General features: G+C 50.3%; 1 protein-coding gene across 1 annotated transcript in view; it reads left to right on the top strand.

Annotated features, from left to right (window-relative positions):
- Eif2ak3 (eukaryotic translation initiation factor 2 alpha kinase 3) overlaps positions 1-9,315 on the top strand; it is a 52,989-nt gene extending 43,674 nt beyond the window's left edge. The window contains exons 14-17 of the mRNA XM_027948850.2: positions 742-909; positions 5,646-5,747; positions 6,938-7,000; positions 8,256-9,315. Coding sequence (XP_027804651.2) covers positions 742-909; positions 5,646-5,747; positions 6,938-7,000; positions 8,256-8,432 — 510 coding nt within the window. The 3' untranslated portion in view covers positions 8,433-9,315. The remainder of the gene's footprint in view (positions 1-741; positions 910-5,645; positions 5,748-6,937; positions 7,001-8,255) is intronic.
- The last annotated feature ends 11,978 nt before the right edge of the window (positions 9,316-21,293 follow it).

Genomic DNA, 21,293 nt, shown 5'->3' on the forward strand with positions numbered 1-21,293 from the left:
GCTTCCCTCCATGAGGGGGTTGCCTGCTTCCTGCTCTCTGGCACCAACCAAAGGATTCATCAGAGTGGTTAATTGCCACTGAGCCAGGATGGCCCTAAATGCTGTGATCGCAGGGAAGCACAGCTCTGAGGACTGCCACCACTAGCCGGTGGCCTGGGGCTGCGTTAACTTCAGGGCCTCCATAATGGGATGGACCCTCAACCGCGGGGCTCTGTGACACTGTGCGTGGCGCCTGTTGCTTGCTGTTGGTATCCTCATGCCCTGGTGGCCAGAGTGAGTGTGGAGTGCAGAGGTTGAGGACTGAGCCTGCGGAGCCCTTGGAGTGGCTCCCTCAGGGTTTGAATTGATTTTCCAGTTCCCCGTACCCCAGGGCTATCTGCCACTGAAGCCAGAGAACCTTCTATATTCATAGCAGCCAGTTTTAAAGGGACATATCCTATGGTGGCACATGCCTATAATCCCAGCACTCAGGAGGCTAAGGCAGGAGGATCAAGTGTTCAAAGTCAGCCTCATCAAAGGCGAGGTGCCAAGCAACTCAGACCCTGTCTCTGAATAAAATACAAAATAGGGCTGGGGGTGTGGCTCAGTGGTCCAGTGCCCCTGAGTTCAATCCCCGATACCCACCCCAACAAAAAAAGGGGGCATGTGCTGGAGCCTGCCCAGGTTCTTATGCAACTTCTCTGTGCTCCTTCGGCTCCTCCCCGCACACACTCACGGCCTGTGCTCCGCTGTGTTTTCCAGCCCTCCAACATATTCTTCACCATGGACGATGTGGTCAAGGTGGGAGACTTTGGGCTAGTGACTGCAATGGACCAGGATGAGGAGGAGCCGGCGGTTCTGACCCCAATGCCATCCTACGCCACACACACAGGACAAGTGGGGACCAAGCTCTACATGAGCCCAGAGCAGGTGAGCCCCCCCAGCTCATAGCCTGGCTGCAAGTTCTATGCCCGCGGACCTCCTCCCCTGTCTCTGCAGTGTGCACCACTGAAGTCTGACACCCAAGGGGACAGCCGGTGGGTGCTCGGGCAGCCCAGCACCCCAGGAACTGGGGTGGATCAAGGTAACCACCCCAGAAACAGGTGCTCACCCTCTGAACAAGAGCCAGAGGGCAGCAAGACCCCAGAGAGACTGTGACCACCACCCTGCCCACCCTGGTCCCTCTGTGCTCTGCGGAGACGGGGTGCTGTATGAGCTGCCCTCTGGGGATTCACAGCAGCTTCCAGAATTCACCAGGGCAGGTGACAGGCAGTGGCCCAGGGGGCCGAGTGGTGGTAGCAGGGCCCTGGGGAGCTTCGGAGCCACAGAGGGAGCCACCACCAGGCTTCTGTGGGACGGGCACACGGTGTCACCCCTCTGGTCTCAGTGACGGTTCACACCAGCAGAGTGATTGATTAAGAGCGGTGCCTCTTTCTCACAGAATTTAGTCTATCAGTGTTTGCCACAGTAGAAATTAAAACTGAGAAATTCATCAACTTTATTCATTTCATCAAAATATTAAGCCCTCAGTCCTTTCTTTCCTTTGTTTATGTTTTTTAAAATTTTTCTAATTAGTTATACAAAGCCCATCACATCTTAAGATACTCTTATGAAAAAGTATTTTCCAGAACAAAAATCAGAAGTGTGGGATTTGTTTGAATTTTTGCAAATCTCTTTATAACCTGACTTACAAACCCTGGATTCTATAACTGTGATGCACAATAACCCGTGGAGGAAAGGCCGGGTTGTCCTGTCTGCTTTCACTCAGCCACTGCCATGTGGCTTTTGGTTTCTTTCTTTATCTGAAGAAAACCTGGCCTCACACAGATGAGCAGTTGGAAGGGAAGCAATATTTCATGTCTGGCAACTATGCAAAAGCAGCAGGTGGTAGTTTTGGGGGTTTTTGTTTTTGTTTTGTTTGGCACTGGGGATTGAACTCAGGGGCACTCAACCACTGAGCCACATCCCAGCCCTATCTTGTATTTAGAGACAGGGTCTCACTGAGTTGCTTAGTGCCTTGCTATTGCCGAGGCTGGCTTTGAACTCGTGATTCTCCCGTCTCAGCCTCTCGACCCATGGGATTACAGGTATGCACCACCATGCATGCAAGTGATAGTTTCTTAAGAGTCATATGAGCCAGGCATGGTGGGTGGTACCCACATGTGATCCCAGCAACTCGGGAAGCTGAGGCAGGAGGATCACAAGTTCAAAGAAGCCTGGGCAACTTGGTGAGACCCTGTCTCAAAAAAATAAAAAGGGCTGGGGATGAGGCTCAGTGGTAAATGCCCTGGGTTCAATCCCAAGTTCCAAAAAGAAAAAGTCATTTACACCATGGAATCCAAAGCTGGGTTTTCACAGTTACTTTACTGCCCCTTGGTCCATCATGTGCCTTGAGCAGAGTTTCTGCCCATACATGATTTTGCATGTGCTCTTTTGTCGTTTGTAGATGATTGGAAAGCAGCAGCACTTTCTCAGTAGTGTCCAGATGGCCACGGGGTCAGGATGTAGTGCACGTAGTTATTCTTCCGCTCATTGAGGACTTTCTGAATGCCACCTGTTTTCCCAGGGTCCGTTTCCCACCCATCGGTGGGGGTCCACGTAGTAAAAGGCAGAGGTGTGGGTGTTACTGTGCGCACGGTCTTGCCCTGCGGACCTCCACATGGGTGCTAGGCTCCCAGGACCCGTGGCCCGCACTTTGGGAACCGGTGGATTAGCTTATATCAGAGGCCCAGGATAGGAACTGCCTTGGAGGAGCAGGACTCTGTCTCACTCTCACGCTATTGGACTCATTCCCATTATTCAAATATTAATTTTTCGTGTTTTAAATATTTTGAATGAAAAAGTGTTTTAAAGAACCAGAAGTATAGACGGATTTCAAAGATAGGAAGAGTGGAGTAAGCATTTAGGTCAGAAAAACAGGCTGAGGCTGGGAACTGGTTTTCTGCAGCGCTCAGCCCAAGAAGACGCGGAGCAGCACGCAGCCCGAAGGGTCTGTGGCCTGGGAGCCCGGGTGGGTCCTGGGCTCCTTCACGTGCAGGGAGTCAGGCATTTCTAGCTGGGTAGGAGGTGAAAGGCCAGGTGGGCAGTGCAGTGGGCAGTGCGGCGGGCAGGGCTGCCTGGGCTTGTGCTGGTGTAAGGAGGCGCAGGTAACAGGGACCGTCCCTGCGATGAATGAACCGGGCACTTTCATGCTTCAGGGCACGTCTGTGCTGGAAGACAGAAACCCGCTTTCTCTGATCACCGTGCAGTGAGAAGAGGTGATGGCGGTTTGTTTTGATTTTTAATTTATCTTATTTTTATTTATTTTTGCTTCTGTTTTTTGCTAGTTGGCAAACCACCCTACATAAGTGCCAGGCCAACAATGAAGGAAAAACCGTCAAAATATTAAGAAACTAATGAAAGAAGTGAGAAATGTTGAAATCCATCAGGTTCCCCAGGTTCTTTTGGAGTGTGTTGAGAGGCTTTGGTAAACATGCTGTGGCTGGCAGGAGGCTGGGAGGAGGCAGGGAGGAGCCGCGGGAAACCTAGAACAGCATCCCGGGGCCGAGTGTGTAGATGTGAGAAGGAATCCCCTCAGCAAATCTAAGCAAGGGGAAGAAAAACAAATAAATCAGAAAGGGTACAGCAAGATTTTAATTTATAAGAGCCTGTTATACATATTTTGGTTGTTTGCAAAGTATCCAACTTAATAGAAAAAGAAGTCTGTTGGTCCAAGTAAATGACCTGTCCTGGTGGAAAGAACTGTAAGATCTCAGAGTGCTGTGGACGCACGTTGCAGCCCGAGGAAAGAGTGGACGAAACGTACGCTACTCACAGTCACTGGGGACCTTGAACGAACTTTCACCTATTCTGGGCTCTTCTGCATTTGGAGTTCATCAGCCCACATCACAGCTAACACTACAGAGATTTTAATAGCGTTTTTTAAAAGTGATTATTATTTAGGAGGTTGGAAATGATACCATTTTTGTTTTTTTGTACTGGGAATTGAACCCAGGATTGCTTACCTCTGAGCTACATCCCAGCCCTTTTAATTTTTTTTTATTTGAAATGGGATCTCAGTAAATTCCCCAGCTGGCCTTAAGCTTTCAATTCTCCTGCCTCAACCTCCAGAATTGCTGAGATTACAGGCGTGTGCCACTGCACTGTGATAATTCCTAATTTTTTAGGTTATTCATTAGTTTTTTTAAAAAATGTATTTCATAGCATTTAAAATTAATAATGCTTTCCTTCATGTTATATATTAATCTGTCCTTTATGTAGGACTGTGGAAACAGGAACGTATAGAGAAACATTAAGTCACTAAGGGCTGGGGATGTAACTCAGTGCAGAGGCCGGCCTAGCGTGCCACACTGAAAGTCCCAGTCCGCAGGGTTAGTTCCTCCGTGTGTGTGTGTGTGTGTGTGCGCGCGCGTGCGTCTTATAGATTCATACCTTATTTTGGAAGACAAAATTGGGATTCTATTCCATAAAATTATGGATACATTTAGAATGCGAGCACTCCTATATCAAGAAACGTTCTTAAGAAGTACTGTGGTGAGTGTGCTGAACGCGTGTTGGACATCTCTGTGGTTGGTACTGTCACCTGGGTAACTGTTGTGCCCAGATCCAGCTCAATTCCATCTGCCCAGGTGGACAGATAGTTGGGGACCTGACGTGGCCAGGAGCTTTCATTGCCCAGTTGCTTCCCAGAATTTGGGAATTCTGTTCCCATTATCCAGATTCTGTGTGTGGGGTCCCCCGTGTCCCCTGCAGGCCTGTTTCCCACACATTCTCTGTGAGGCTCCCAAGCCCAGGGAGGGTTCCCATCACTACAGTCACTGGGAAGGGGGGAGGGAGGCGCCACTGGTGGTGTCCTGGGGACTGTCCACTGCTCTTCTGTAGCGCAGGCAGATGGGCTGCTCTGGAGGGGTGTGGAGGGGAAGCTGCGAAGCCCTCTCCAGCCTAACCCTCCTCCGCCCCCAGGAGCAAGGCCAGGAGCATTTCCTGCCCTTCTCAGGGCCCTTTCTAAACACCAAGCCTTAGGCCCAAAGAAATGTCCGAGGGCTCTGAAGTCAAGGAGGTCACTTTCCATTTGAATGAGGCCTCTTTTAGGGGTGCAGCCGGTTGATTCATGGGTCCTCTGAGCTGCTTATGCAGGGCCCCTTGTACTCAGCCTGCTGAATTCAGGGAATGCAGAAGCAGCCATCCCCTGGGTCTTCACAACCTAGCTGTGAAGAGTAAGGAATATGCACATGAAAAAATGCAGCCAAGAATGTGGCTCTGGGTAATTAAGCTCCTAATGAGGGCTGACCACAGTCGATGAATGGTTTGGAGTAATGGAGATTTTTTCATAAAAATGGGTGAGGACAGAGATGATTGCAAATGGGAGATGGGCTTGAGATAGCACTTGCTTTGAAAATCTTCACCTGGGGCAGTGGGACGGCTCCTGGGGCTGCTGTCCAGCAGCCGGCTCCAGGGTTCTGCTGGCCTTGCTGATGCATATCTCCTGGGCCTGGGCTTCCCTCTGTAGTGCAGAGTGTTGTGAGTGCCCCTGGCGAGCTGAGGGGAGGGGATTAGCCCTCCTCCCATTCCTACCCTGCACTGCGGAGTAAAACGCTGGGAATCTGCAATCAAACCATGACAGTCCTGTCCTCTGCTAATTAGAGATTTCTTTTGTGGGATTTCAGATTCATGGGAACAACTACTCCCATAAGGTGGACATCTTCTCTCTGGGCCTGATTCTGTTTGAACTGCTGTACCCATTCACCACTCAGATGGAGAGAGTCCAGGTGAGTGTCCCCCTCCCCAAAAAAAGGTTGAAAGAGAAAACGAGGTTTACAGGAAGTTACAGAAGAAGTTAGTCTTCTTGCCAGCAGAGGAGTAGGGGCAGGAGAGGTCAAGCGGGCGACCCAGGAAGCACTTTCCACTGTCTGCTCCCTGTAAAGCTTGGCCTTCAACGGCCCCTGGATGGCTTGTTCACACTGGGGCCTCAGTGCTTCACAGCCCATCAGAACCTTGCACTGGGTCCATCTGTGGGAAGTGCCGCGCCAGAGGACCCCCAAGGGATTCCAAGGGAAAGGGAATTTGGTGGACGTTGGCAGAGGACAGGAAACTGCACACTGTACTTACAGGAACCAGCAAACGACACGGGTGTTTGGTTTTCTGTTTTTTCTCCTTGTTAGACTAAACCACGAGCACAGCTTTTCAGAGTGGTGAAGGTCTGGGACAGCCTGTCCCGCCTCCCTTCCTCCCTTCCCGTTAGCCATGGTTCCTATTTCCCAAGCAGGCTCTGGTCACCATTTCCCCATGGTCAGTTTTGCACCTGTTGGCTTCTGGCCTTGGTGGAAGAGATGTGCTTCTCACTTAGAATTGAAGGACTCCCGCCGCTCCCCAAAAGGACCGTCCAAGCATCCATACAGTACATGGAGGGAGAGGAAATAAAAATAACGACATTGCCCAGCTCCATAAACGAAGGCCCTGTAAGTGCCAGAGAGGAACTGAAACAGGTGTGGCGCGTCAGGACGTCGGAGATGGATGCTGTGCGCCTACCCAGAACTGGGCTGGTGGCCGAAATAGATCCATGTGACCCCAGACAGCAGCCTCCACTGACACCCCTCAGGGCCCGCCCAACAGTGGGAGCTTCGCTTCAATCAGCTTTCATACTTAGCTTTCAAAATCTAATAACTAAGTAATCAGCACTATCAGGGTGGCAGCACCTCCCAGCATGCACCAGGCCCAGGGCCCGCCTACTGCCAAACGGAAAACCCTGTCCGAACGGTTCCACGCTCTAGAAGGCTTTTTTTTTTTTTTTTTTTTAATATTTTTTAGTTTTCAATGGGCCTTTATTTATTCATGTAGTGCTGCGAATTGAACCCAGTGCCTCACACATGCTAGGCAAGCGCCCCACCTCTGAGACACTACCCCAGCACCCACATCAGAAGGTTTTTTAAGATAAATTAATACTTCTCTTTCTTTCTAGACCTTAACTGAAGTAAGAAATCTCAAGTTTCCACCACTGTTCACTCAGAAATATCCTCGGGAGGTATGTGTGATTCTCATCCCTTATTTTCTTAATCACATTTAGAAACTTAGCAGGGTCCTTGGTAGCAGTCGCTGGCAGTTTCTTCACCTCACGGAGGAGGAAGGCAGGTCTCTGGAGAAGAGTGGGGCCCAGCCTCCTCCACCAGCCTCCCCAGAGGCCTTCCGCTGGCTGCTCGTTCTGCTTTAGTGGATCTGTGAGAGAGCTCATAACTAGCTTTAAGAGAGAGACTGCTGGGCAGTGCTGGGGGCCTGGGTACAGCCACAGCCCCGGGGCAGACCTGTTGGGCAGATTCTGCAGAATGGCCTTCAGAAGTGTCCTTCCTTTCCTAATGTCTAGCCCGCTGGCCTATCGTTTTTAAAATTTGTACACTGGTAAATCTTGAATTTTCTTAAATAATAAGTTGAAGTAAATTGAACAGTGTGTGTTATCAAATAGGAAAAAATCAAACTTTATCTCTGAGCATTATCATAAGTCCAATGGCAAAGCACTGGATAAAAGTGAACCTTATAATTCACTTAGGTACACTGACTTAAAATTCAATGTTTGATAAAAATTGTTATTTTACATTTTGCAAAGTTGATGAATCTATTCTCGGGATGTTCCTAAGAGCCTATGGTACATTTTAAAGGATTTAAGCCAGGCGGGGTGGCACACGCCTGGAATCCCAGCTACCTGGGAAACTGAGGCTGGAGAATTGCAAGTTTGAGGCTGTCTCAAAACAGGGTAGGGTGGGGTGTGGCTCAGGACAGAGCTCTTGTCTAGCATGCACAGGGTTCAGGGCTTAGTCCCCAGTACAACAACAAAGACAGCAATTTAAAAAAACTCGAGAGACAGTGACGTGTCCTAACTCTTGGCATTTTAATTGAAATTTTTATTGAGGCATTGTAGATTCTCATGCAGTTGAAAGATGAATTAATTTTAGAAATTCGATGATGTCAGTCTTGAAGAATGATTTAAAATGCATTTATTTCATGTTAGAAAACTCAAAATTACCCTGAAAAGTTCACTTGCTGTCTAGGTTGCTTCTGGGTTCCTGGGGCAGGGCTGAGTGGTTGTGTCAGGAGCCGCGTATCTCGCACATGGACAGCATCACAGGAGGAGTGTGCGCCTGGCCAAGCACTGTATGTGGGCTGGGTGCAGCTGGGCACAGCACCTTCCTGGGCGCGGGCTCTGGGTCCAGTTCCCCCCACGACTGTCCATTGGGGCTGTCTAGCTTCCATGCCTGGCCTTGTATCACAGCAATTTTGTATTTCAGTACGCGATGGTTGGGGACATGCTTTCTCCGACCCCCGTGGAACGGCCCGAGGCCACGGACATCATTGAAGACCCTGTGTTTGAGGACTTGGAGTTTCCAGGGAAGACTGTGCTCAGACAGCGGTCGCGCTCCCTGAGCTCCTCGGGACCCAAGTCCCCGCGGCAGCCCAGCAGTTAGCCCCGGCCACCCCTTCCACCATGGCGATGGCGGACTCAACTTGTGCTTCACTCCATTTTATTCTGGACTGCTCTTTCCAAGTCAGACTGGACTTACGCCGAGCCTACCCCCTGTTGGCGGTACCTGAGGAGGGGCTGTCTGCAGGCACTGCTCCCTGTTCCCCACTGGCCTCCTGAAACTGGCCAGCGGAGCCTCCCAGGCCCGTCCTCCATCCCAGGAGGAAGCAGTCCCTCAGAGACAGAGAGCTTTGAGATGGGAATATTTTTATAATACAGAAGAAGAAAACCTCCCCACTTTGTGGTAACTATATTGCTCTAGAAATATGCTTTCTAGGGATAGGGTGATTTTGAGACTGATTGCTAAAAAGCTGACCCCACTGCTGTCCCTGTGGGTAAATGCGGGTTCCACACTTTTGGAGTCGAGTAGCACAAACTGCATAGCAGTGTATGTCTGTGACTTTGTGGTCCTGTTTGTAGCTGTGTCCTTAAATGGCTCTAGAGAAGGTCTAAGAGGTCTTTGTATTTTTACCTCCATGAAAGGGAAAATGAAGCTTTTTCTGTAAGCTGGTCAATTGGCTCGGGGAGGAGAAAAGCTCTGTAAGAAACGAATCATATATTCCAGATCCTCCTTCCACTACGCACTAAGCCTGATCGTGTCGCATATGTAATCTTTAGGTTCATTTCCCCGGACTGATTTTAGATAAGTTTAATCATCTTGCTTGTTAACATGTTTTTATTTTCCCTGTAAATGTCTATTTTTTATTTATAAAAATTCTGAAATCAATCCATTTGGGTTGGTGGTGTACAGAGCGCACATACGTGTGTTAACTATTGTGACTTCTTTCAAGTCTAAATGATTTAATAAAAAATTTTTAAATAACTTACAGCTGGCTCTTATTTGGGGAGTCAGGCCACAGGGACGGATTTCCTAATGTGCAGGTTGGGGCCGTAGGTGTACACAGCCCTGCCATCAAGGAAGGCATCTTTCCCCCCGATTTTCCAAAGACGTGGCAGGTCCTCACCCAGTTCACAGGGTTCATGACCAAGCAGCATCTGCAGTGCCCACCTGTGCCTGGACATGTGGAGAGGACCCTGCTCTGGAGGGAGCGACCTTCTGTACCTAACTTGTTCATGGGTGGTTTGGTACTAGGAATTGAACCCAGGAATGCTGCTCCACTAAGCCGTGTCCCCAGCCCTTCAGTTTCTTGAGACAGGGCTTCGCTCAGCTGCTGGCTGTGAACTCCCTCCCCAGCCTCCTGAGCCGCTGGGATCTGCAGGGCTTTTTATCCTGAAGGAATATTGCATTTTATCCAATGCCTTTATCCTTCATTCTGGTGATGTGATGTAGTACGGTTATTGATTTGCGTCTGTGGAATCGTCACTGTATCTCGGGGATGTGACTAACGTGACCGTGGTGTCCGATCTTTTTGAGGTTCTGTTGAGTTCAGCTGCTGGTGTTTTGCTGAGTTTGCTTCTGTTCATCGGGGATCTCAGTCTGGAGTCTCTGTTTTGCTGTGTCCCTACCTGGTGTTGGCAATGGGGCAGTGAGGCCCCAGGGATTTGGAGGTGTCTGCCCTTCGGCTCTGGGAGCAGTGAGGAGCGTGGTGTTCTTCCAGGGTCTGGTGGTCAGCGGCGGCAGCCCAGGGTCCTGGGCTCATCATCTCTGGTGGACTTCACTACTGGTCCAACTACCTGCTTGTTATTGGGCTCTTTGGGATTTTTTTTAATATGCTCTTAGTTCAGTTTTGGCATGTCATATGTCCAGAATTTGCCTATTTCTTCTAGATTGTCCAATTTGTTAACATAAAGGTTTTCAAAATAACCCTTAATGGTGCTCTTTGAATTTCTGTGGTATCAGTGGGGATGTTCCCTGATTCATCTCCAATTTTATTTACGATATTCTTCTGTCTCTCTTTTCCGTTAGTCTAGCTAAAGGTTTCTCAGTTCTCAGCACTTTTTCACAGAAGCAATTCTCTGATTTATGGACTCTTCACATTGTCCTTTTAGCCTCTCTTTCATTGGCTTTTGCTCTGCTCTTTCCTCCTACTAGTTCCGGGTTTGGTTTACTTTTGCTTTTGTGAGACCTTGAAAGTCACCCTCAGCTTGTGTATTTGGAACTTACTGTTTTGATATGGGCACACGTTGCTGTGCGTGGGGATCCAGAGGCTGGGGCTGGAGCTGGGCCACCATCTCCACAGGTGCTCACGGGAGGGGATGTGGAGCACGGTGGGCTGTGGCTCCTGGGCTCAGGCATGTCCTGTTTCCATTTTCATTTGTTTCAAAGAGTTTTTAAATTTCCCTTCTGGTTTGCTCAATGACTTGCTGTTGTGTGCTGTTCACTTTCCCTATGTTTGCGTAAATTCTAAAGTTGCTGTTGATTTTTAGTTTCATTCTTCAACATAGTAAGGGTGACCCATAGCCAACATCACAGGGTGGGGAAAACTGAATTCATTGCCTCCAGGATCGAGAACAAGGCAAGCGGTCCCCTCTTGTTGCTCTTAGTATAGTACTGGAAATCCTAGGCAGATCAGTTAGGCAAAGAAAGAGATGAAGGACAGACACACAGGAAAGGAGGGAGTCAAATTATCCCTGTTTGCAGATGATTCGACCTGATACCTGGAAAACCCTAAAGATTCCACCAAAAGACTCTTGGAACTGATAAACAAATTCAATAAAGCAGCAGGATCCAAAATCAACATGCAGAACCCAGTAGCTCTTCCATATACCAACAATGAACTTGCTGAGAAGGAAGCAAGAAAGCAATCCCACTTACAATAGCCACAGATAAAACAAAATACCTGGGAATAAACTGAGGAAGTGAAAGCTCTCTACAGTGAAAACTACAAAACTGGAGAGAAATCGAAGCCCTCCGTGTTCACGGACTGGAAGAATTCAGAGTTAAAAAGTCCACTGTCTTAAGCAATTTGGAGATTCAATGCAATCCCCATCAAAATACTAAAGACATTCTTCAAAGAACTGGAGAAAGGACCCTGAAGTTCATATGGAAGAATAAAAGACGCAGAATGGCCACAGTGAGCGGAGAGAACAAAGCTGGAGATACTACAGTACCCCATGTCCTGATAGTGAAGCCACATCACAGAGTCAGCATGGCATGGATATACGCAGACACAGGCCAGGCGTGGTGTCGCACACGTACACACAATCCCAGCGACTATGGAGGCTAAGGTAGGACAATTGCAAGTCGGAGCCCAACCTGATCATAGCTCAAAAAGAAAAAAAGCCAGGCACAGGGGTGCACACACCTGCCTTAGGAGGCTGAGGCAGGAGGACTGAGTTCAAGGCCAGCCTCAGCAACTTAGTAAGACTCTAAGCAATTCAGTGAGACCCTGTCTCTAAATAAAATACAAAAAAGGGTTGGGGATGTGGCTCAGTGGTAGAGTGCCTCTGGGCTCAATGCTGGTACCGAAAAGAAAAGAAACTGCCCCCCACAAAATAAAAACCCCAAACACATAAGTGATGGAACAGAATAGAGAAGACAGCAATAAACCCACAAAGCTTTACCAATGAAGTCTCAACAAGTGTGCCAAAAACCTACACGTGACCTTTTAAAGATGGTGTGGGGAACACTGGGTGTCCACCTGCAAAACAAACCCAACCATTGTCTCTCGCCCTGTCCAAGAGTCAGCCAAAACAGAACAGAAACCGTAGTGCAAGACCTGGAACTCTGAAAACTACTAGGGGAACACGGGGACACTCCAAGACAGCAGCACAGGCCACGGCTGCCTGGGTAGGGCTCCAACAGCACAGGAAATAAAGCAAGAATTGAAAAACGAACGGGACCACAGCAAACCGTAAAGCTTCTGCACACAAAAGAAACGATCGTCGCAGTGAAGAGAGAGCCTGCAGCACGGAAGGTGGCTGCCAATCACCTGATGAGGGTTCCCATCCAGAATATGTAAAGAACTTTGAAAATTTAAGAACAAGTAGTCCAGTTTTTAAAATGGGCAAATAAGCAGCTGGGTCTGGGGCTCTGTGGTAGAGCACTTGCCTGGCATGTGTGAGGTCCTCAGTTCAATTCTCAGCACCACATATAAATTTAAAAAAACCAAAGGTCTGTTGACAACTAAAAATTTTTTTTAAAAAAAAGGAAAATGGGCAAATAATCTAAACAGACATTTCTTAAAAGAAGAAAATACAAATGTCCAATAAGTATATGGAAAAATGCTCAATATCATTAGCCATCAGAGAAAAGCAAATCAAAACAATGATTGCCTAGTATTCTAGAGGCCCTGGGTTCCACCTCTAGTAATGAGAAGAAAATTATATATCTATTTACATATGTATAAATAATACTAAACTATAAGGTGATACCACCTCACCTCAGAGTGGCCATTACATTACAAAAACAAGCCAGTGCTGCCCAGGATGCGGAGAGAGACACTCACATTAACTGGTGGGAATGTCAGGGCAGCCTCTGTGGAAGGTAATATGGAGGTTTCTCATAAAACAAGACAGAACTAACATATGATCCAACTGTACCACTCCCAGGTATTTATCTGAAGGAAATACAAGAGATACCTACGTGGCTATGGTTGTTGCACGATTCGCAATAACTAAGATATGAAATCAGCCCAGGTACCTGTCCATAGATGATGGATATAGCAAATATGGTACACACAATGGAATATTATGCAGCCTTAAAGAAGAATGAAATCCTGTTAGCTGTAAGAAAAAAGATGGATCTGGAGGTCATTATGTATAATAAGCCAGACACAGAAAAACAAGTACTGTACATTCAGTTTCACATGTGAAAACATGAAAGGAAGAAAGGAAAGGAAAGGAGAGGGGAAAGGAGAAAGGCCAACCTGGAAATTGAACAGTGTGATTATGAGGGACTGGGAAGGGGAGAGGGCAAGATAAAAAGGTGGATGGACGTGATCTACACAGAAACTGCTTGTGTATGCACTAATTTCATTAATCAGAAAATGAAAAAATAAAGAGCTAAACAAAAAAAATCTAGAAAACATTGTGTAATTAAGTTTTTTAAAAGAATGTCGTGCTGGATACAGTGGTGTAGCTTGTAATCCCAGCTACTTGGGAGGCTGAGGCAGGAGGGTCACTAGGTAAAGGCCAGCCTGGGCTACTAGTGAGACCCCGTCTCAAAAAATAAAGCGGCCTGGGGCGCAGCGCAGTGGTAGCGCAGCCTGGGATCAATCCTCTGCGGAAGGAAGAAGAATCCCAATGCCAAACGCAGATAAAAGCCTCAGATCCCAGACACCTTCTCCAGGAAGGAGACCCGGCCCAGACCCAGTGGGCACCGCCTGACTCAGTGCGCGGGGGCGCTCACCTGCCCCGCGGACCGCACCCTGCACTGCCTGGCCAGGCCCCAGAGACCCCGGTGAACTGCCGATGGCTCGGTGGCTTCCTGGGAAGGCATCCAACAAGCGCAGTTTGGGGCCATTTTCCCTGAGGGAGTGGACAGAACCACCGGCCCCAGCACTTCTCCCCGGAGTGCCGCAGTCTGGCTGGGCAGCACCGGAGGGGGCTCCAAGCTGCGACTCTAGGCCACCCGGGAGCATCTGCCATCCCTTAAGGAGGACTCCCCTGCGAGTCTACCGCCGCAACTGCCGTGCCTGCCACCAGGTGGCTCACGCTCACCTTTCCTCCAAGAAGCGCGCAGACAGTGGGCTCAGCGCCCTGACCCCCTGCGTCCAGCACACCTACAGCGACTGACCTGAGCTAGCCGCGTGCCAGCTGTGTACGCAAGACTCGACCATACAAAGTTTCCTGGCACTTTTGCCATAAACTGTTTTTAAATTCCTCACAGGGACGATGACTTAAAGCAGAAGACAGGAAGTTAACCTAGTGACCACTTCCAAGGACCTCAATGTCCAGTCTCTTACTAGGCACCTCCACTTTGGGGCGTGGGAGTAGCCAGCCCCCCTGCTGGTGCCTCCTTCCCCCTCTGGGAGACTCAGAAACGTTGGGGGAAGTAGAGAAGTGCCTGGGCAGTGGCTCCGGGGAGTAGGAGAACTCTGGTCGGTGGGGTGGGCAGTAGACCAATGGAAGCAGGAAGGCCAGGACCTCAATTGGCCCAATGTAGGTGGACAAGATAGCTACTGAGCTTCCCTTCCAGAACTTCTGTGGAACCCAGGAGGGGGTGGCTAGGGGCAGAAGGCTGGCTAGTGCCCCTTTTGAGGATGGTGGGTTTCCCAGGATTCGGTGGTAAAAGTTGGGGTCTTAATGGAAAGCCAAAGAAAGCTCCTGAGCTGAGGAAGGACATGGTGACACATTTTAAAGTCACTGTGGCAAGTGAGCAGGAGGGCTGCCCAGAGGGAGGAGCTGAGCCAGGGGCCAGGTGGAAGGCCAGGCCTTCACACAGCATGAGCCAGAGACAGCTCCATGTGCACCCACCACCACCCAGAGGGGCACTCTTTGGTGGCTTTTGGTGTGGAGTTTGGAGGGACTTAATGGGGGTGCTGTGGTGGTGGCTTCCTGTCAGGAAGAACCCATCAACTTCCTGAATGATGATAGCCCAGAGAACATCCTCATGACAGGTGACAGTCACCCTGGCCCAGTGCCTCTCTTGTGCTCCCCGGGGAATGTGGTAGAACTTACCAGGGGATGTGCAGAGCTTCCCAGCCCAGAATTAGGGTGCCACCCAGGAGGAGCTGGGGAGTATGCTCACTGCCCAGCAAGGTCACAGCTCCACCTGGGGGCGGGGGGAGAGCTTGACATCAGAAGTAATGAAGGAGAAGGTGTCCCCTCTCCAGGAGGGTCTTCTGAGGGCTGGGCACGCTGCATGGTGGAGGGTTTGCCAATCCCAGCACCACCTGCATCCACACCCAAGGGCTCTTCTGACGACCTCAGAGCAGCTGAATAAACTAAGTGTTCCAGTGGAGAGGCCTCCCGGCCATTCTCTGGATGTGAAGCACCTGCGAAAGCAAAGGAGTGGGCAGCAGAAGTGGAACCACTAAACGGCTTAGTCACACCAAGGTTGATAAGTGGCACATTCAAATTTAGAGATGTGAATAGTCGGACTATGGCCAAGCCAGATAGCTCCGCTGCCTGTGTCAATGGGCATGACGTTTTTAAGGGACCCACACCCAAAGGCTACACTGGTCACCTTGGGGAAGCTGGGAGGAGATGTTAACTTTAATGTGCACCTCAGTGGGGTTTGACTTCTTTCCAAGGGTGTAATTAATAATTTTTGGAGGTGCTGGGGACTAAATAATGTTGGGAGCTGCCACATAGGAACCAAGTGTCCCTTAGCTTTGAGCGATGAGAGTGTGGAGATGTGGCCAGCCAGTCATGGGCTGTTTGTGAACTATGAGCACTGAGCGCACAGGGTGGACTGAACTCACATTGCCTCTCTGTTTGGGCCGTCGACATAAGGATCTTTTCCCTCTTCTGCCATGATCCCCACAGGGCACATGAGATGGGTGTGGCCTTTCTAGCTGTCAGTCAATCTACTGACACAGACATCAGGAAGCCAGGCTCAACCCCCTGAAACCTGACCCCTTGCGTCAATTGAATGGCTTCTCCCCAGTAAAAGGATTCAGCAGGTGCTCCTCAAGTGTTCTTGCCTGCCTTGTCCCCCTTGTGGGAGCTGCAGCTGAGGAGCAGTCACTGAATCCAAAGAAAAGATACTTCTTGTGTCTGTGTCTTTATTTATTCCCCAACTTACTTGCAGTGACCCTGATGGGTTTAGTCCAGTGAAGTGACAAAATAATGTTGCAGTTTTGCTGGTGGTGCTGCTGGGGATTGAGCGCAGGGCCTGTAGCGTGTGAGCACGCTGAGCTTTACACTGAGCCACATCCCAGCCCCATATTGTTTTCAAACATTAGGGAAAGAGGTGCCAGTAAGCAGCATGTGCAGTATCCCAGTGGCTCTCATATTCTCGGGTTTGTCCTCTGCCAACAAAAGAACTTGACATGCTTCTACCACAACCTGGCGAAGCAGGTCCTTCTCACTGTTTTACCTGTGAGGGAGCAGCTTGCACTGATTAAAGTAACTACAGTAAGCCAACAGGAAGTTCAACTACCCACTCAGCCTTCCACCACCTTCTTGCAGACAGTGCCACTTCTCTGCCTTCCGCAGTCTGGAGGGTGTTTCAGAGGAGTGGCAGGTGACAAGGTAACTTTGGGCTTTGGACTGCAGCTTGAGGGTACCTTGATTTTACTTTGGCTCTGGACTGCTTCCTCCGCTCGCCTCCCATGGCGCGTGGTGTGGAGATTAAACAATGAAACGTTTCACCCGGAGCACAGAATATGGGGAATCGTGCGAATTCAATAAGGAGAGATTCCCTGCACTCTGACCTGGGTGCATTCCGTGGAAGGTCATGCCGAGGACTTGGTGACATGACCACGAGTTAGGAGATAGGCTAGCGTGTGCTATATGGTCACAAAGCTGAGAACCCGGGGCTGCTCCGTTGGCCCCTCGGGGAGTGAAGGAAGGAAACCCCCGAGCCAACTGCGAGGTCCGCGGGGACTGGAGAGAGAAAACTCCATGTCCCCCATCCTCCGCGCTGGGGCGGGGGCAAAGCCGTGCAGGGACGACAGGTGCCCTCGGTCCCCCGCAGGGCCTTGGACCAGGACCGCTGCAGGCGACAGCTTCCCTTAGACAGCTTCCCTTAGACAGCTTCCCTTAGACAGCTTCCCTTAGGCGCTACCGCAACGGTGTGGGCGGGAGCCACGGGCTGTCAATGCGCATCTGCGCGGAGGCGGGCGTCTCGGGACCTGGCGCACCCCTGACCCAGGAGTGTGCCCATGGGGGCTCGTGGGATCCCTCGGCATCGCAGGACAGGGACGCGTGCCTAGCCCGAGGAATGACCCACGTGGGTATAATCAGGCACATCTCCGTTGAATTGTTAATAGTTTTTAATTTTTTTAAGAATAAAATGAACTCCGCCCAGGTTACTCTTCGGGAAGTACAAGGAAGGCACCAGTAGGGTCCCATTTTTTCCACTTTTAAAGCGGCAAAAAATTTTAAAGATTTGCCTGTGCGAGTGGAGGTATGAGGAGGAATTCCCTCCTCCGTTCCTTGGAACCGCAAACTGAAATGCATTTTTATGAGGTTTTCTCAACAGTGTCTGTCGAAATTGGAAAAATTCCCTCGACACAGCAATTCTGCATTTGAGATCCACCGTTTAACCTGCAGGTGCGGCCAGTGTTGTCCATAGTGGAAAGGGCCCGTCCAAGGGCTGGTGGGTTTCTTTGTTTCCATCACCCATCCTGGGTGCTGGGAAACAGGAACCTGGAAGTGAAGGGGCTGCCCAGCCACATGCTCGCCCTGGGCTCCAGGGACCACACTGCATCTTCAGGACCCGTCCCCTCTTCCAAGTGGGTTTCCCTTCACCTGAGATGGCACCTCCAGGCATACACATGCCTTCCAGGGCCTCTTCTAAGACATCGAAACCAAAAGCTCTAAGGGGGATCGTCCTAGAACAGACGTACTTTTTGGTGGTGGAGGAGGAGCTGGGCAGTGAACCAGGGCCCTCTGCCACTGAGCTACATCCCAGATCCCCGCCCCCCATTTTTTTTTCTTTTTATTTTGAGACAAGGTCTGACTGAGTGTTGCCCAGGCTGGTCTTGGACTTGCCATCCTGCTGCATTGCTGGGATGACAGGCCTGTGCCATTGCTCCCAGTTTAGAACTGACGTTTTAAAGATGTTTTCTAGGTGACTCTAATGTACCACTTCTCAGTCCTGACGGTGCATTAGAATGCTTAGATCTTTTTTTTTTTTGGTACTGGGGATTGAACTCAGGGGCCCTCGACCACTGAGCCACATCCCCAGCCCTATTTTGTATTTTATTTGGAGACAGGGTCTCACTAAGTTGCTTAGCACCTCACCATTGTTGAGGCTGGCTTTGAACTTGTGATCCTCCTGCTCAGCCTCCCCAGCCGCTGGGATTGCAGGCATGCACCACTGTGTCTGACCAGGATACTGAGACCTTTAAGGCATCAGACTCAGAGGCTCAGTGGCAGGGTGCTTGCCTAGCGCATGTGAGGGCCTGTGGTCAGTCCCCAGCACCACACACGGTGCTGAGCCCATCTCCAAGCCTCACTTCAGCCTACACATCTCAGCCTGTGGCCGCACAGCCCAGGTATCAGTTTCTTCATTACTTATTATTTTGTGTTGGACATCAAACCCACAGCCTTAGCTGGGCACAGTGGCACACGCCTGTAATTCCAATGGCTCGGGAAGCTGAGGTAGGAGGATCACAAATTCAAAGCCAGCCTCAGCAACTTAGCAAGGCCCTCAGCAATTTAGCCAGATCCTGTCTTTAAGTAAAATACAAAAAATGGCTGGGGATGTGGCTCAGTGGTTCAGTGCCCCTGGGTTCGTTCAATACCTGGTACAAAACAAAAGAGCCACGGCCTTGTGCATGTGAAGCACATTCTGTCGCTCGGCTGCACCCCCGGCCCATGGGTTTGTTAAGGCTCCCAGATGACTTCCGTGCCACAGGTCGTGCCACCCACACGGGTTCTGTTAATGCACAAGAAAAATTGCATAAAAACCTTTCACCCCACACCTGTATCACAGTTCCCACCCCTTGCTGGCTTTAGTGGGGAGAATCCAGTGGGGCCCAGTCCAAGAAAGAATTCCCTCAAGGACAGAACTGTCATGGAACGGAAGCCGCGATGCGCTCCACACCTGGAAGTCATGCTCCCGGATGACTGGCCGCTCTACCATGGTCAGGTACTTCCTGCCTCCACGAGTCAGTGCCCCGTCTCAGCTCCCATAGCTAACCACAGGGGACCTCGGTCCAAGTCTGCATTGGATGGCTTTGCGCTGGGGAACACCTACCCAGATTAACTGCCTCTCAGAGAGGTCTGCCCTGAGCACCATCCCCAGAGGGGACAACAGACCTCTCCTATCCTGTGTGTCTGCATCTCCCCCCCACCCCCTGGTACGGTTTCTCTGTGGCGTTGGGGATTGAGCCCAAGGCAGTGTGCATGCTTGATGGCATGCTGTCACCGGGTGCCTCCCCAGCCAGTTGCTTGTGATCCTCAGAGATACGAACCTGGGGTTCCCATCCTGCTCTTCCTTCACTAGCTGTGGGAGGGTGATTCTGTGCCTCAGTCTTCTCATCTTAAAAAGGGAAGAACAATAGTACCTGCCTTCTCAGGGTTGTTGAGAGCATAGTTACCTCTAACGAGGCCACCTTGGTGGCTCTGCTCTCACAGAGGAGGGCCCCCTTTCTCCAGAGTACATTACGTCATGAGGAGCGCTGCCTTCCCCTGACTGGGCAGGGGGTGGCCTAAGGAATCCAGGTCCTCAGGGGGACCACCATATGCTGGCTCTGCATGACTATTTTGGGACCAGGAATCTGTGTCTTCACATGCCACCAAGTGATGGGGTGAGGGGAGTGGGTGCCACTGGGTTAGAGAACCCCAAAGTCCCCTCTGGCCCTGCCAGATATGACCCCCGTGTGAACTGGTGTTTTAGACTTAATTCTTAGGACAGTCCATGAACACGGTTAAAATGTCAATCAGTGCGAAAGGAGCCTCTCCCTCCTCAACCCGCCCTCCTTCCCAGCCAGTCCTGTATGGGCTTTCAGAAGGGGAGTGGGGGGTAGGTGTACCCGTTCCTAACAATACAGGCAGCTCTGTGCCGTGCGTCCTTGCTTCTAGTTCACGCAGTAAGTCCACATCTGCACACATGGCTGCCTGTGTTCTGCTCACGGCTGCACCCTGAGGCCAGCACATGGACATCTGGACTGCAGCCAGCCCTTGGCTAATTCAAATAACAACACTGAACATGTGCATTCAGGGTTAAGTGTGTCTTCTCCCAAGCAGATTTGGAGGAGAACACCTGTCTGAGAGTAAGTGCATTCACCATCCAGAAAGGCAGTATGAATTTAAAGTCCTGGCCATGGTGGGTGGGAGCTGGCTTCTCTGCCTTTCCCAGCACTATTTTGCTGACTTTTAAATCTCTTCTAATCTGACAGTGTAAAGTGACTTCTCTTCATTGTGACACTTACTGGATTTTGAAGTTGTCCTTTCTATATATCTGAAAGCCACGTGTTTCCATTTATGTTCCCACTTCTTTGCCCAGTCTGACTCCATTGCACCTGTCAGTGTATCCATGCTGTATATGCTGCCTCCCTGACAGTCACCTAAGTGGCTGTCTAGTTATCAGATAGACGGTCAGGTGTCCTGGTGCTTGTATTCAGGTGACTCCTACATTACTTAACGTGGACTCTAAAGAGCAAAGACAGTGGTGCTGGCAATTCAGAGGTGATGAAAGACGACTCACATTCCTCCCAGGACAGAGATTTCCTGACACTACTCAGAAAGCATGAGATCTAAAGTCTGTGATGTGCTCATGTCTGGAATTTCCCATGACCACAGCTGCATGTAACTGAAACCAAAGGAAGCAGAAGTTCACAAGGGGGGGGACGACTCCGGGCCTCAGGTCTGTTTTCTCCCCACTCTGGCCACGCCGTGGCCACCTGAGCCTAAACTGGCTGGTCCCCTGCCCTGCTGCTGCCTTTGCCCTGGTCTTTTCTCCACCCAGTGGACAATGGATCCTTCTAAACCAGAAGCCGGTCATGCCTCTCCTCTGCTCACCGCCTTCCACCGGCTCCATCTACCCAGAGTCAAAGGCTTTGCTGTGGCTCACCTGTCCCTGGAAAGCCCCGAGGGGCCTGGGCCCTCTGCTCCTGCGCCCCCTCAGGCCCTCTGGGGTTTTGCTCTCCTGGCCATTGGTCCCTGGAGAAGGTCCCTCCCCTTCCTCAACTCTGCTCATCAACACCTGCCTGGTGGGTCCCGGCCTCTACCACAGCTCCTGCTCTTGCTGGCTTTAGGCTCACTGTGACCTTCCAACATGCCATGCTTTCCTGCCGTTTATGGCCATTGTCCCCAAATGGAATGGAATCTCCTTGTTTTCCCATTT

Source organism: Marmota flaviventris, chromosome 14, assembly GCF_047511675.1.
Source record: "Marmota flaviventris isolate mMarFla1 chromosome 14, mMarFla1.hap1, whole genome shotgun sequence".
NCBI lineage: Eukaryota > Metazoa > Chordata > Mammalia > Rodentia > Sciuridae > Marmota > Marmota flaviventris.